Source organism: Topomyia yanbarensis, chromosome 3 (genome assembly GCF_030247195.1).
Source record: "Topomyia yanbarensis strain Yona2022 chromosome 3, ASM3024719v1, whole genome shotgun sequence".
Taxonomy (NCBI): domain Eukaryota; kingdom Metazoa; phylum Arthropoda; class Insecta; order Diptera; family Culicidae; genus Topomyia; species Topomyia yanbarensis.
In genome coordinates this window covers 397,622,883-397,640,341 of record NC_080672.1, presented here as the reverse complement: position 1 = coordinate 397,640,341, position 17,459 = coordinate 397,622,883, and the positions used below count along the sequence as shown (strand labels likewise).

General features: G+C 36.9%; 1 protein-coding gene across 1 annotated transcript; it reads right to left on the bottom strand.

Moving 5' to 3' along the window:
- Positions 1 to 4,958: 4,958 nt before the first annotated feature.
- Positions 4,959 to 15,832, bottom strand: LOC131688319 (homeobox-like protein HDP1). Its single transcript, XM_058972522.1, has 2 exons — positions 15,023 to 15,832; positions 4,959 to 5,096 (listed from the first exon to the last, which is right to left on the bottom strand). The coding sequence occupies exons 1-2, from the start codon at positions 15,830 to 15,832 to the stop codon at positions 4,959 to 4,961; spliced, it is 948 nt and encodes a 315-aa protein (XP_058828505.1).
- Between the last annotated feature and the right edge of the window lie 1,627 nt (positions 15,833 to 17,459).

Sequence of the window (17,459 nt, the reverse complement as noted above, 5' to 3'; positions counted from 1 at the left end):
TATATGTCGTGTGAACTGTTTGGAATTTTTTGTGTCTAACTAGTGCTAACTTGGGTACTAGTTTGGATACATCGTCTAACTACATACCCAGTTGGTGCTAGTTATTGACGAGATGAATTTGAAAAACAAAAAAAAATCAAACTTAACTACTGAAAACACATTTATCGTATAGAAGAAGAAGAAGAAGAAGATTAAATATTGGATCGATAATATATACGTATCATCAAGATTAAATTATTTTAATAGTATCATTGGATTCATTTGATTCATTTGATTCATTTGATTCATTTGATTCATTTGATTCATTTGATTCATTTGATTCATTTGATTCATTTGATTCACTTGATTTACTTGATTCATTTGATTCATTTGATTCATTTGATTCATTTGATTCATTTGATTCATTTGATTCATTTGATTCATTTGATTCATTTGATTCATTTGATTCATTTGATTCATTTGATTCATTTGATTAATTTAATTCATTTGATTCATTTGATTCATTTTATTCATTTGGTTCATTTGATTCATTTAATTTATTTGATTCCGTTGGGGGATTTCATCCATTTTATTAATTTTATGCATTTTTATCATTTTATGTTTTTATTTTATTTCGATTATTGAGGTTTTAACCTTAGGGTTGCTTGTCTATTTTTTACGTTGAGTCAAATTAATCAATTTTATTATTTCATAATTTCTAAATATTGCCCAATTTTTCGTTTCGTGAACTAATTTGATTTATTTACTCTGTTGACTTTATTTATCTTAATAACTACTCATTTTATGAATTTGGTACCATCTATTTTTTGCTTTATTGATTTTTTAATTTCAATCGTGGTAGTGATTTTCTACAATTTATTCAATTTATTTGTAGTGAGATGCTAATTTATTCAGTTTATTCGTGGACTCGAAACTTTGTTCGTCCGACCTCTAGTTGGGTGCCTATTTCGCATGAATTTAACAAACCAATTAATGATCCAACAACGATATGTCTCACTGCTCACTGTTCTCTGCTAGCTGAATCAAGTCGTTTTTTATCTTAATATTATCATTTTATTTGTTCAAACAATTCATTTTTATTCAAATTACTAAATTTATTCACTTTATTCATTTTACTCATTTTATCTATTTTATTCATTAAAATGAACTATTTGATTCACTTTATTAATTTGTTCAGTATTTTTCGTTTTATTCATTTTACTTTATTATATTGATTTTAGTAATATTATTTATTTCAATCATTTTTGAATATTTTATTTATTAAATTCATTTCATGGATTTTATTTATTTATCTTGTATGTATGTAATATATTTTAGTTATTCATTTCATTTATTTCTAATTTGTTTTATTTATTTACTTTAGTTCTTTTTTCAACAGTTTTTTCGGCATTTAATTAGGAAGGGACTGGAAGGTGAAGTATATTTTTCAATATTTAGAGCCATAGTACTCAAGGGAGAGCAAGGTGTTGAAGGGAGAAGGTTTAGAAAAGCGCGGTTCCGACAGCATGAAGTAACAAGTTACTTTACGCTTGTCCGGACATGCCGTAGACTCAGGTGATTCGCATTTCTAATGCCAAAAGACCCTGACTCCTACGGTAGCAAACAAAAAGTTAAGTCGCCGGTGAGCTCTAAGCTTGCATATATGATCCTTCCACGCTTTTCTAAACTTTCTCCCTTCAACTCCTTGCTCTCCCTTGAGTACTATGGCTCTAAATATTGAAAAATATACTTCACCTTCCAGTCCCTTGCTAATTAAATGCCGTAAAAACTGTTGACAAATTGACTCAATAGGTCGTTAACAAAAATGGTTAACAAAAAAATGGTAAAAATAAAATTTAGTTCTTTTACTTATTTTATTTACAAATTGAGCCCTATTTAACCCACTTGTTCCAAATCCAACTTTTGATATTATTTGTTTAGCATCTTGAGCATGCTAATTACTGTGTAAACTAGTTTTAAATTATTTATTTATACAATATAACACATGTCACTTAATTGCCTAATGTCATCCAAATTATTTTAATAGGGTGAAGCGGGTCAATTCGGACGCTTAGCTGTTTCTCAGTCATGGTAATATTATGAAAAACGAATATATCACCTTTAGTGTATATTCACTAAAATGTTTTACATACCAGTGAATTTTTTTATTTTACAATTGGAAATTAAGTAAAAATATCTTTTGAATAAAACTGTTTATTAATCGACACTTGCCAATATATTTCATGCTCTACACTTCAACGTTTTGATTTCGACTCGTATTCCTAATTCAAGAAATGTTTTTCGAAATTTGTTAAGCGATATTGCGAAGTAAACGTACCCTAAATTGACGAAATATACCAGAAAAAGGTTAACTTGCTATGCACAGTGGTTTTTTCGTCAAAAACGTGCGAAAAATTATTCACGTAAAACCAGTAAAGCGATCAGCAATAATGTCTTCTAGGATGTTTTATGATGATCCAATACCTTCATGTTGATGATATAGTTAAAGTGATTAATCCCCATTGAAGTTATTTGCTACAATTTTTTTAAAGCATAGGAAACAAGATGAAGTGTTCAGAAACGTTAAACAACTTGTTTGCTAATATTTGTTTGAAATTAGCATTTTTTGCTGAAATTAGCAAGTTTGAAAGGTTATAACTTTTGAAGGGGCAAAAACGGGCAGCTACCAATTAGAAATGCAATATCAACACTATTAAACTCAATAGAGTTCACTGATTTCTTGTCGTCTCCAGTAGAGTTGTGAAAAATCTATTGTTTTACACTAAATGTCCAATACTTTTGAAAATATTTGAGAGAACAACATTTATGCGTTAATAAAAATTGTGTATTTTGACGATTGAAATAACTATGAAACCCGTAAGAATGACAATTGCAAAGATATTTAAAAATTATATTTTTGGTGGTCTTACAAATATAACGAGCTATAACTTATTAAACATTTAAAGAAGAGACTTGGTGTAATCAGCAAAAATATTCGCGAAAACAATCTCCACAAGTTTTCCAAAGATGTTAGCTCCTTTCCTTTACCAAAAAAAATTGGATGGAAAATCTTACTTATAGGAGGATTAATCATGAAAATCATAGCGGCAAATGCCAAAACTTGCTATTTTTGATGTTTACGTCCGTATTGACGTAAACTCAGCCGTTTTCACGTTAACATTCAATCACGGTTTGAAGCACTATTCTTCCAAAATTGCCAAAATATTTTGAAAATACACGAGATAGTCCATTGTTGTAATATAGAAAGTTGTCCATTTTGATGATTCGAACCATTTTACGGAACATACCAAACTTTCCAGAATAATGTTCAAAAAGTAATATTGATATATTGGCTTTAAAGGGATCATCCACAAACAACCAGTAATAGTGTTGAAGATATCAATGATGAGGACTTTATGCCTTCAGAAAAGTTGTTGGCGAAAGCTTGCTCTACAACATTGCCGAAGACATAATTATAATATTTTCACTTGCAAGAAAGTTGGTAAATATAGCTCACTTTTAGGGAATCTACCACCATATGAATTCCTTCGAATACGATTGTTTTTGCACTGCGAATAGTACCGCCAACTTACCAACTTTTGTTTGTGGTTAGGTCTAATATCTATACGGATTCTGAAGGCACTTTTCATGCACTATCGAAAAATGTGATCACCCGGATGATGGATGAATGGATTAATACTTTTCATAAATAACACAAAATGTTTAAAATTACGAAAATTGACACATTATCTTCGAAAACACAATTTTGTCCAAAGCTTCTACAAAACAAAATGTAATGCAACACAAACACATAGGAGATGCAAAAAATGCATCATTTGTTCTTTCATGAGCTGTTCTTCAAGACTTATATTTCTTCTTGGAAGATTGCACCATGCATGTATGTGAGAACTAATCTAAGGTAATGTGCGTTCTTCATACCTTAATACAAATGAGATAGATACTATTGTTTTGTTTTATTTGGAGCAGGGAAAAGCCCTATTCATTCAAAGTCTCTCTCTCTCTAGCAGGTATAAACCCACCATGTAAGGGCTCGGGCATAGCGTAGTTGGTAAATCGATTGCTTTGTACGCAGCTCACCTGGGTTCGATTCTTAACCCCACACAGGGTTAGAGTTTTGTCTGAAAGAGGATTTTCTAACCCGAAAAGAGGCGAATGACCATATGGTTAAAACCACTATAATAAAACTTAATTAACTTAACTAGAAATTAACGCAAGCTGATTTTCCGCATGCCAAGCTTTCGGTCTGCTTCTTTTATTTGAGCAAAGTTTTATTCAAGTATATACAGCAGAATAAAATGTTAATCGAGTTTGATCAACTTCCAGAGTAATTCTACAACATCAAAATAAGTTCAAACATTGGCCGTGAAAAATAAGTTCAGTTAAGTGATACTCCAATATGATAATTTATGCAAAATTCCCAATGAGAAAAAAAGATTGACAAACCCATTTTTTGTGCGTAAGGACACAAGACCTAACATAAAGTTTGTTTTTTTTAGTGTTTCGGATTCTTCTCGTCAGTAACTAACACCGATTTAATGCTAGTTGGATTAGTTCAAACCAGCAACAAATTGGCGCTAGTTAGACCAGTGATGCAAATTTTCATTTTCAAATGCCAGCTTTCAGTTCAATCCATGGATTTTCATGACTAAATCGTACGTCTTCATTTCAAATTGATGCTTTTTCATTCACCAACCAAAGTTTTTTTGTATTTCGTTTATTTGACACGGCTCATTGTGGTAACATAACGGAGCCGTGGGTCTATTAAATTATTACAATATATAAAAATAAAAATTAATAAAAATAAATATTATGAAGTATCCTTCGGGTCTCGTTCACGCAACTTTCTATTGCGCGGGGAGATCTTCTTTCGTGGCAAGGTGTCTGCTAGCCTAGTGCATCTTGTGGGTCGATTAATTTTCTTTTGTTTCCGTCGATGTCATCATCGTCTATGGTTCGGATTAGTTATCCGAAGATGTGTGGGGAATTGGCTGTGATGCATTCTCCTCAACATCTTCTGCACACGGTGTTCCGTGATGTACTGTCTGGTTGCAGTATTTGCACGTAGGTGTCTGCCCTTCGTGGGTGCATAGCGTGGTCTGTTTAATGTTAGTTCCGTTACATTTGAATTGTATAGTCAAGTGGCAGGGAATAGGTCTTTCCACTCGCATCCTCACCACAAGAACACTGTTAGCAGTACCCGGGAAGAAATTTCTCCAAGTATCAGGTGTAACGGATTCCACTTCTCCGAATTGCGACATGTATTCTGTAATTGATGAATCATGTAGCCTCACACCTATAAAATCATTTTCTATGTACAGTGGGATCATTTGAACCCTGTCACTTTTAATCACGTGTTTCAGGTTGTTCTGTAAAACGAATTTCTTTGCTTGGTCTAATGTGATGAATGATATCAATACTGTACTACGCAGATGATGATATTGAAGATAGGTAACGTCTTTAAGCCTAAGCTTCATGTTCATCTTCAGAAAATGTTCCAGCTCACGGAGACTCGGTCGTGTAGAACAAAATTTCAAGTCAACAACCGCTGTGTTGGGTCGAAGTAGCGAAATATCACTCGGTACCAGCCAGTTGTTTAGCATTAACGCAGGACGTGTGACTTTTTGGATTTTAGTGTCTTACCAGCGCTAATTTGGCGCTGGTTTGGACTTAACTAACTAGCACTAAGTTACTAGGAGAATCCGAAACACTAAAAAACCAGACTTTGATAATTTATGCCTATCGTCCATTGTGCCTAACGTACGAATGCCAAACGTCCGTATGCTTAACGTACTTATGCCTAATGGAACACACCCAGGAAAAACATGCTTAATGATTCCGCCACTAGGTGGCATTACACACAGTGCAAGATGATCTGAGTTGATTCAAAAATTTCCTGGCAAGTGACCCTGACATGCGCAAGATTCCCAAAAAAGCGAATTTCCAGGCTCTATAAATTAGAGTTACTAGCGATTAAAATGATGAAGCGTGAAATCATAGAGAAGATTTGTGGTTTATTCCAAGATTTTCAAACGGAGATGTTTTGTAATGAAAGAAAACTTAGCTTAGAAATAAAAGATATTTCGTGGCGCTTCGGTTAATAACATTTGCATAAGTAGCAATAACCTGACAGAATTAGTATTTGCTAATCTGACCCTCAGGATGTGAAGAAAGAAAGTTTAGAAAAGCGTGGAAGAGGACATATGAGCAAGCTTCTAGTTTTCGGCGACTTAATCCTTTGTCTTCTACCGCAGGAGTTAGGATATTTTGGCATTTGTAGCGAATGCGAATCACCTGAGTCTGCGGCATGCCCGGACAATATTTTCAATAGTATTGCCTTTAAATTGGCAATGCATTTGCCAAGGATTCGTTTAAGTACACCGTTTGACCATGCATTATAAATTGAGTTTACCGTTTCAAATTGATCTCATTAATGTATGACCGCCACCTTGATCGAGATGTAGACGTCAAGTCGGTCCCGTTTAGATTTGTTTGGAGCTTCTTGATTGTGAGTAGTACATGTAGTGATGTGATGAAACTAGATAAAGTCGACAACCAACTTCGGAAAAAGCCACACATTCGCTTCTAATGAACATTCGTCTACGCCGAATTTTGTCACCATTGAAATCAATCGATATAATGTTGATTGTAAGTAAAGGACCATGTTACCCTGAAGAAACTTATTAAATAAGTTCAAAAATAGTCTTTGCATAGACTGGCAACAAGTTCTTTATTATTCTTACACACCAACAGGCATTCCAAAGCCCGAACGGTGTGGTCCTAATAATAGTCTTATTTCTAACATTAAAGTAATACACAAAAATAACAATAATTCACAAAAAACGATAAAAATGGTCAAATGTAATGAACAGATCAATTAAAAAGTCTAAAAAATCGCTGACGCAGAGTTTGTCTAGCCACGTTGAAATCGAAAGCTGAAGCAACGTGGTTGAAAATCCTTTGTAGACCAGTGATTGCTCCATGCATACGATAATTAGTAGGTCTGAACGGCAATCGAAACATAACGTTGTTGCGTCTTCAGAATTAGATGTTCATCATTGAGGTATATCAGAAACATCAACGGTCACAAGTGGCATCCTTGAGGTATTCCTGATGTAGAAGTGAACACAGGGGCCTGGCAATCTCCTATGACAACCGCTATCTCTCGGTCTATGAGGTAGGATCGAAACCACTGCAAAACACTACTATTTATTACAAATCTCTCTACTTTTGCTATTGCGATATCGTCGTTTATCTTATCAAACACGGAGATAAATCGGTGTAAACGACGTCGGTTGGAGCGAGACGTTCCGTACTATCTGTTCTGTAGGATTTTAAACATAACAGGTTATACACAGATGGCCGTCCAGACGTGAAGCCGTGTTAATCGTCACTTAGGTACAGCTTACAGTGAGCCTGGAGAGGATGCATAATCACCAGCTTGAACCACTTCGAGACAGCACTCAATGAATTTATTCCACGGAATTATTGACGTCTCGCTTATTGCCCTTTTCATGGACTGGAAACATGTTCGCTGATTTCCAGCAAGAGTCCTCTAGAAATAGATGCTATAAGGATCTGAAGAAGCGGAATAACCAAAACTTCGATGTGCCTTTTCAAAATTGGATTTGATTCGGTTTGACAATGGGGCTTTAATATTACACGATAAGAGAGCGAGTGAGAGTTTTTCCAACGAAAAAAGTGTTTCGTTTGCGGTATCGTGAGGAGAGGCGGTACGATAGATCTTTTGTGTCGGTGCAAAATCCAGACAGACCTTCTTGCCGAAATTTAATATTCAACGGCTTGAATATTCCACGCCTGTGTGTACCCGGGATATGTCGGGAGATCATGTTGATTTCACTCACAGTAGAGACACTTTTCATCATTCCTTCCACAGGAATCATCCACATGACTCCCATCGCATTTCCCACAAAGAACCTTATTGCTACAATGGGAGACTGGGTGTCCCAGTTGTTTACAATTAGTGCTGTTCATGACCCACGGTACTAGAAGGTGAACAGGCAGGAGCTAATTAGTTTGGGCATAGTTTCTTCACTGGCACAGGGTAATTGAAACACCCAACCCCATGTATCAGCAGATCCGCGCGATTCAAATCGAAGACGACGCCATGGATTGGAACCCGAATAACTGGTACATATACTCTGTACTCCTTCGGGAAAGGCCCGTAGCCAGAAATATCATTTGCCTGATTTTTACGATATTTACCAGCACTCGAAGCTTATCAGGGTGAATTTTCGACATTTCTGTCACAACCGAATATCGCTCCGTCCGAACTCGAGAAATCTGCAATAGATTCAAACACTTTTTGTTCTTTGTTCGGAAAAAAGATCACAAATGCCCCGGTGGCTGAACTTCAATATACCTTGAGCCGGGGAACTGATTTTGTTCCGATATCCATGTCATCTTGAGATGAACCATTGTCAAGGGAAGTCATTTTTGCACTGGCCTATTGCCCAGTGAACGTTAATAGGAGAACCAAGAAAGGGGAACGTAATACAATAACGGTACTTACAGTCAAGTCCCTTGCTACGCAGGGACGCGGATTCCCACTATGACGTAGTAAAAACCCGCGTGGTGCGATTCCACATAGTAGTAGACCCGACGGTATATTTTATTTATAACGGTATCCAAGCAGCGCAAAGAAAGAGAAATGCTGTCACTGCTCTGCTGGTTGTGTAACTGTTAACGCGAACACACAAAAGAGAGATACTTACAAAATATCGAAGAGGCGGAGAAGGCTCAGGACACCCTTGAAAGCGGTTTGGCTTGCTTTGCTTTACTGCGCTACGCTGCACGGACTGAAAAAAGTCTACACGTTCTGAGAGTCACTATGCGAATGATTGTCACTGATTTGCCGTACATAGTTTATATATCGGACTTTTGAAGCACATTTTCTTTGATACCTTTGGATTGCTTCATCCAGTAAACAAGAACATCCGTCGGAATCGTATGGGTTATTACAAGCAATTGAGTTTCTGGGAGAAAAAGTCGCCCGGTTTCGTTTATTTTTAATGTTTGACCCATAGCCTGTCTGGTAGTACCATGACATGTTCAACATAATAATGGAATGCCAAGGTTCTTCTTGAAAAAGTTTTTTTTGAAAAATGATAATTCAAATACCCAATTTTACGGATCACATATTTTACTACTTATTTTCATTTCTTTCCATAAAAAAGATTAATTAAGAAAATATTAGATTTTGCAGTTGAAGTTCAGGAGCAATCAAGTGTAATGACCGGATCGAACGGAACGGAGATTGTTTCCTAAAAGCAAAAGCGATTTTGCGCCAATTAGACCCCCGAACATTTATAGTACAACGTTTCTCTAAATCAGTTGTAGTCAGCAAGTGGTCATCGTATCTTCGTTTCTTATTTACTACAACGGACAAACCAATTACTACTGAATCGACCCGCTGCGGATGCACGCTGATTTTGAATTTCACTCAATACGATCCACTGTTTCGGTTGCTTATTTTGTAAGCCAAATAGTCTCAACGAAAAGCAAAAGTGAACGAACAAACAATGATCAATATAATTTTCTTTAATTATATTGATTACATTTCATTAGATTCTCACTAAACCACGGAAGAGAAAACGAGACGTCATTATAAATAATACAAATAACGGGGCATTACATGTCTTCTTCCAAATTGAGATCATAAGAAAATAATGAACCGACCTTAATTAAAATCATATGCATTTATGCAAAGCAGAAAAAAGCGATTACACCATATCCAATACATAACCGCAACATGGCTGATCCGGTTTTGCTATGCGGACAATCCTGCAATGGCCAATTACATTGCGTCTCACGCAATGGCTTGCGCAAAAATCCAATTTGCAATCATTAATCAAAAGAGCATTACTGAACAGCCCTAACTGCTTCCTCTCGCAATGACCGACCATACCATCATAATTCAGCAGGACCGAAACGTACTGTTTGAAATATTGGCGAACTGGAAATAATCTAACATTTCTTGGCATTACAGTTTTATAGAAGTGAGACCGAAACCAAAAATAAACGACATTACATTTGTGTATGCTCACACTACTCATGCAAATCCAATAGGCGCATAATTCTTCGCAATAACCCGGTGGTGCACGACTGGGAAAAATAAGACCTGAATTTTAGAATAAATTGGCAATATTTCAAACAACATCTACAACAAGCTCACGCAGCACGCAGCCTCGTCATCTTCGGCGATGCTACTCGAAAAAAAAATCGCAAGTCAGTCCAATGAAATAAAAGTGCACCAGGCCATCGCATCGTCGACTAAGCTTCTGCTGCTTGATCAGGCCCGGTGTACCTAGTTTTGGTCTACATGAGCTTGGGTTTAATAAATAGCAGATATTTTGGGGCTGGGTGCAAACCGCGTCCGGGGTGAACAATTATACGTTTAAAGTTGATATCTTTTAGAAGAAAGAATCCTGGCTGAGGATTTCAAAAAATCGAAAAGCATTCGAACCAGTAAAGTACAGAATTCGACAGCCCCCGAAATCCGATCACGTAATACGAGCATACCCCTGCAATGTCAATTATCCACCCACCCCCTCTGCTACGGTGCTGCAGTCGTCCAGTCGTGCAGAGTACGGTGCTGAGTGGCAAGAGGCGATTGTGCGAGTTGCGTGAAGTTTTCATCGAATCGCGCAAGAGAAAATAATAACAACAATAATGGTTGTAATTGCGTTGACCCCTCGATTTTTGTCGAAATTATTCTCATCCACGCTGCCGAAAAAGTCCCACGACTTGCCTGCTTTTACCTTGTTGGATTGGGTTCGGTTCGGTTCGGATGGGATACCCATAATGGACAGCTCGTCAGAATTCGAGTTTCGAAACTTAGCGTGGTACCGCGTCGGTGGTTTATCGCACGAATCTTTGGCAGTCCGGGAAGAACTCTCGAAGAAGTGCTCGATCACGCTCAATATTTGGCAGCGAAGACGCGACAACTCATTTCCGGCGGAGCAATTTTCGTAAACGTAGGTAATCGCGCGAACCAGCATTTAAGTGCTTCGTTTAACGAAATTACGATGTGGTGTTGGGTTTTCTCGTTGAGGAATTGAGGGAGGGTCGCAGGAAGCTGAACAAAACACTTCCTCATCACTTTGAGGAGTTGAACTCGAGCAGCCAAAAGTAATGGTTCAAATATTTAGAAACATTCATAGTACAAGTTAAAATGAAGGTCAACATCTAGCAGGTATGTGTTAGAAGAAAAAAAAACCGCTCACGTCAATCGCCAGCCACACACCAGCCCGAGATGGGTTAAAAAGATGAATGAGTTGGCTTCGCGCGAAAGATGTGTTACAACAAAAACAAAACCTACTTTCAACAGCCCATTTGAAGATTTAAGCGCCTCATAAAACACTACCCGATCGCAACAACAGACCTAATTTCGACGAAGCCGGTTACTTCTCCCTCGCGAAAAAATCCATTCAGGAGAAGCATGGGCAGCAGGAGGGGAGGGCTTTCAATGAGCTCCGATTTAATCAAGATCCGATCGCATCACGATAGAAAACACACAAAAAACCGTTCCATTCTTCCGAGGGCAATAGAAGCAGTCAGTCGGTCAGCGATTAGCGATTCGGTGGTTGAGACGGCGGCGGACGGAGGCCGAGCCTATGTTGCGGAGGGCAGTCAAATCAATTTCGCAGCCCAAATTAATAGCAATTAATGCGCAGCGGTGTGCCTGTATTGGTTTATACTCAGAGATTTTCAGCCGTGCCTATTACGCAAATCGGGCGGCTAGTGCCGCCGCAGGCGTAGCCGTTTTTAAATGCTTGCCCTGAATGGGGTCGTTTTTTATGTTTCTTGGTGTGAGAATGATCTTAAAATAAAATAAATCTCGTAGTTTTCTAAGTGCGATCCTAGTGTACAGAGGTAGTTTTCTTTACAAACCCGACCACAAACCAGCAAAAGGAATTAGGAATCATAATATGTTGGCTCGATAGGTACCTACCCCATGTTATTCCGAGATGTGATCACTTTCCTGGTGGGAAGGAAAAGGGAGGTGGAAGAAAAAAGTGGGGAAATGTAAAATGACAATAGAATCCAATTACAACGTAAAACAATATGAATTCTTCATCCCCGAAGGAATAATGAGTTACTGATAAAGCATATTGCTCTTTACCACACTGCACTGGATCAGGAACAATAGCACGTCCTTGAGTTTTAGCCACCTTTGCATAGGTTTGGAGAACAAAAAATTCAGAAACGAAATTGCATTACTGCAGGGCAGTTACATATCAAAACATAGCATTTGTGAATAAACTATTGGGTATGGCACTTCGTTGTCTTCGGAAAGGTTTCTTTATTTTTTAAGTACTTCAATGTAATGGCCGCAAATTTTGATTTAAGAGAGTATTTCCTCAAATAAAAAACTTCCCATAACTCCGAAACCAGTACTCCGACCCAAATGGTACTCGATAGCTGTTGATAAAGATACTATACCTTTCATTTGAAGCAAGCTTCGAGAAAAAACGAATCAGCCATCCCGGAGAGAAATGTTTGTATTTAATTCAGGAACTTTGTCAATTCCTCGAAGATTCCGGTTTCATCGTAGGTGAATCAAGTCGTCATCAACTTGAAATATCGGTAAATTTTCCTCATTCATATAGTGAACCGAAACAGGACACAATGGGGCTTAACAAAACTGAATGCTTTGAACCGACAATTACTGTCTCATATCTCGTTATTCCGCCACAACTATATTAAGCATTGCGTGCATACATCCCTTTATTTTAGCTGGCGAATCCATTTATGATTAATTCACTTTAAAAACTCTCCTTGAACCCAAGGGTAGAACTAGTGTCACATTAGGTTATTCAGAAATACGGAACACATCATCGCCATGTTTTTTCCCGATACACTACCACCATCAAAACAAACCTTTTACGTCCAGCACAAAGGAACAGTGCGGCCAAATTATAAACATAAACTTGAAATTATATTCAAATGCAAGGCAACTCCAAATCAGCATTAAGGACTGTCTATCTGCACCATTCTTCGCTACATCCGGCATACCACAAGGAAGCCATCTCGGTCCAGTAATATTCCTCCTCTACTTTAATGACGTCAATTTCACATTACAAGGACCCCGCCTTTCTTTCGCCGACGACATGAAAATTTTTCAACAAATACGGGATAAAACCGATGCCGAGCTTCTTCAGAGGGATCTGGACAGCTTTAGCACGTGGTGTGATCAAAACAGAATGGTTTTAAACCCGAGCAAATGCTCAATCGTTACGTTCACGCGGAAACGCCAACCGACTCAGTTTAACTACCATTTCTTCGGCTCGAGCATTCCAAGACACTCTCACATCAAAGATCTCGGAGTCATCATGGATTCCGCATTAACATTCAAACCACATACGTCATACATCGTGGATAAGGCATCACGACAGCTTGGGTTCATCTTCCGAATAGCGAAAAACTTCAGGGACGTATATTGTCTTAAATCGCTTTACTGCGCGTTGGTCCGCTCAACGTTAGAATATTGTTCAGCTGTTTGGAATCCGTACTACCAGAACGGGATTGACAGAATCGAGGCTGTCCAACGCAGGTTCATACGCTTCGCCCTTCGTCATCTCCCATGGCGAAACAGATTTCAGCTGCCGAGCTATGAAAACCGTTGCCAGCTTATACACCTCGATACACTCAGCATTCGGAGGGACTGCTCTCGAGCCCTGTTCGTCTCGGACTTACTCTCTGCCAGAGTGGATTGCCCTACAATCCTCGGACGTCTGGATCTTCAAGCCCGCGTTCGAGCTCTACGTAATAACTCCCTTCTGCGAGTTCCATTCAGGAGAACCAACTATGGTTGCCAGAGCGCTGTAACCGGACTCCAACGAATTTTTAACAGTGTGGCGACGGCCTTCGACTTCAACCGGACGCGGAATGCTATAAAAGCGAAAATGTTGTCAATTTTAAAATGTAATTAGTTTAAGCAACCACCATTGGGGCCAAGGGGCTTGTTGGTGAAGGTAATAAACATAAACATAAACATCAATTATTTCAAGTTAATTAACTAATTGCTGATTGCAGTGATTTTATTTTCATCTGGACATAAAGTTCGGCTCGGGACAATGCTACGTTTGATGTAAAACTAGTCATTACCAGTTGTTAGCCTTCGCATGATCATTCTCTGCGAGGGCAATATTGGGCGCTTTTCTTCTAACGAATGATGAGGTTCTTTCATGTACGCGATGTTTACATTTGTTTTTGTTGGCAGAAAAAAAGGAGAATGATTCATTTTACAAATCATGCATTGGCATCCATGACCTGGGTGCCTAGTTAGAATCTACACAAAGAGAATATAAAGAATTGTTTTTCGATGCGGTAAAGTTTGGCACGCCCAGGAGAAGTTAATTGGATCATTGGGATGAGATTAGATGCACAGAATATTTACTTTTATTTACGTTTATGCTGATAGTTAAGACATTTCTGCTAAATACGCATATATAGATATTTAAGAAACAGTACACGGATACTATTCATCTTTTCCAGTTCATACATTTTATTTTTCCCGATTTAAGTTATTCTATTATTTTCATAACTTTTTTTAACGTCGTTTATTTTTCATTTTAGTCATTTGACTTATTTTGTTTTGCTTATTTTCTTCTTTTTATTCATTTTATCAATTCCATTCGCCTTGTTTATTTGATTCGTTTGTTTTATTATATTGTTTATTGTTATTTTTGCTCTTATTAATAAAACGAAATTCTTTCTTTAAGTTTATTCATTTGATTTATTAGCTTATTGGATTAATTTGATTAATTTCATAAATTTGATTAATTTGATAAATTTCATTAATTTCTGTATTTTCATTAATTTCATTCAGTTCATTCGCTTCATTCGCTTCCTTCGCTTCCTTCGCTTCATTCGCTTCATTCGCTTCATTCAGTTCATTCTGTTCATTCCGTTCATTCTGTCCATTCTGTTCATTCTGTTCATTCAGTTCATTCAGTTCATTTAGCTCATTCAGCTCATTTAGCTCATTCAGTTCATTCGCTTCATTCGCTTCATTCGCTTCATTCGCTTCATTCGCTTCATTCCGTTTATTCAGTTCATTCAGTTCATTCAGTTCATTCAGCTCATTTAGCTCATTCAGTTCATTCAGTTCGTTCTGTTCGTTCTGTTCGTTCTGTTCGTTCTGTTCGTTCTGTTCGTTCTGTTCGTTCTGTTCGTTCTGTTCGTTCTGTTCGTTCTGTTCGTTCTGTTCGTTTTGTTCGTTCTGTTCGTTCTGTTCGTTCTGTTCGTTCTGTTCGTTCTGTTCGTTCTGTTCGTTCTGTTCGTTCTGTTCGTTCTGTTCGTTCTGTTCGTTCTGTTCGTTCTGTTCGTTCTGTTCGTTCTGTTCGTTCTGTTCGTTCTGTTCGTTCTGTTCGTTCTGTTCGTTCTGTTCGTTCTGTTCGTTCTGTTCGTTCTGTTCGTTCTGTTCGTTCTGTTCGTTCTGTTCGTTCTGTTCGTTCTGTTCGTTCTGTTCGTTCTGTTCGTTCTGTTCGTTCTGTTCGTTCTGTTCGTTCTGTTCGTTCTGTTCGTTCTGTTCGTTCTGTTCGTTCTGTTCGTTCTGTTCGTTCTGTTCGTTCTGTTCGTTCTGTTCGTTCTGTTCGTTCTGTTCGTTCTGTTCGTTCTGTTCGTTCTGTTCGTTCTGTTCGTTCTGTTCGTTCTGTTCGTTCTGTTCGTTCTGTTCGTTCTGTTCGTTCTGTTCGTTCTGTTCGTTCTGTTCGTTCTGTTCGTTCTGTTCGTTCTGTTCGTTCTGTTCGTTCTGTTCGTTCTGTTCGTTCTGTTCGTTCTGTTCGTTCTGTTCGTTCTGTTCATTCATTTTACTAATTTTATTAATTTTATTCGATTGGTGCATTTTTTTTAATTTTATTTTTATTTTATCTTATTCATTTTATTAATTGTTGTTCATTTTATCCATTTTAATCATTTTAATTATTTTAATCGCTATTCATTTTATTCATTTTATTTATTTTATTTATTTTATTCATTTTTATTAATTTTTCAATGATTAAATAATTTTAATCATTTTATTAATTTTAATAATTTTTTTTATTTAATTCATTTTAGTCATTTTATGTTCAGCCATTCCTTTTATTTGATTCATTAAAGAAACGTCAATAAGGAGAATCGTCAACTAAGCTCATTTTCTTGCGGGACATCATGCTTAACTAGGGGTTTACTCAGAAACGCAAATTGAGTCACCGTTTTTTAATCTAGTGTCAATCCGGTGCAGGCCTAGTCCTGTCACTAAGTTAGTGTCGAATTCTGATGAGACAAAGTCAAATCGCAAATTCCATTTCTAATAAAATTTATAAATATTAGTTAGTGAAAAGTCAAGAAATTAATTTAAACACAAATAAAATGAGTTGGTCAATTTCTACATAAGAAAAGCACCTATGCATGTTTCGGTTATACAATTTGGCCGCCATATTGATCCTAAACATTTCTTACCGGAAATTGCCTTGTTTTCTTTGCATTTGGAGTTAATTGAGTAATTGCATGATTTTTTACTGAATAATGTTTATAAATCATGCATTTTTTGGGTGTGTTAAGGATCCATCATTGAGGAAGTTTGCATTCAATATGAAAATTTATGGTGCATAACAATGGATATCAATGTAAAATTCAAATAATAAGTGTTTTCATTTTAGAAATTGTGTTAAAAACTCAAAAATACCATTAAAAACGGATGTTTTTGATACTTTTTGACGATTGCGCTGTTTATTACAATTTAAGTTAACATAAAAAGTTTAAGTAAAAAACCTCAATGCAATAGACAAGAGGGATTCCATGAGAAACCGGCCGACCGCAAAATATGACCATCGTCGATTCGAACGAAACTTTGCAAGTGTGTTCACTGTATGAATCTCCATGATATTCTCTGGCAATTGGAATATTTTGATACAAGAGCAATTTTTCAAAAGGGCGTAAGCGTTTCTACGCGTATGAATTTCAATTTTTTTGTTCGATTAGGGGAACATGGGGAGACTTGACCAAGCGCAACATTCTATTTTCGGCTATGGCGTCTTCTATTCGATTCTTAATTTTTTTTTCAAAAATATTTTTATACTTGTTTCGATCCCTTAAGGTAATTTTGAAAGTTTGGAGTAAAAAAATCCTTTCCTTGCAGAAAATATTACGTGATTAATAAATTTGCATTAAATGATGTAATTTTTTATCAAACTTTGTATGGACATATCTAATCGACTACTAATTACTATTAAAGGACTAATATACCATCTTAATTCTTGTGAAGCAGTGAAATGATTTTACATGAACTAGAACATTGGAATAGTTATTACTAGCATTCGCATGAAATTGAACGCAATAACTCATGTTGGGGAGACTTGACCAAGATTTTATGGGGAGTCTTGACCAAGTGGCGATCAGCTGAAGAAAGATACAAAATTCCTAATATTTATTATGCTTTGGTATCTACTGTTAAT

What these genes read in the sequence shown, in the direction of transcription:
- LOC131688319 (XM_058972522.1), bottom strand. Translation starts at nt 15,832, where the DNA reads ATGAATGAACAGAACGAACAGAACGAACAGAACGAACAGAACGAACAG. An exon ending in AAGCGAATGAAGCGAATGAA is followed by an intron (nt 5,097 to 15,022) that starts GCGAATGAACTG and finishes AACATTAAACAG; the next exon opens with ACCACGCTATGCACCCACGA.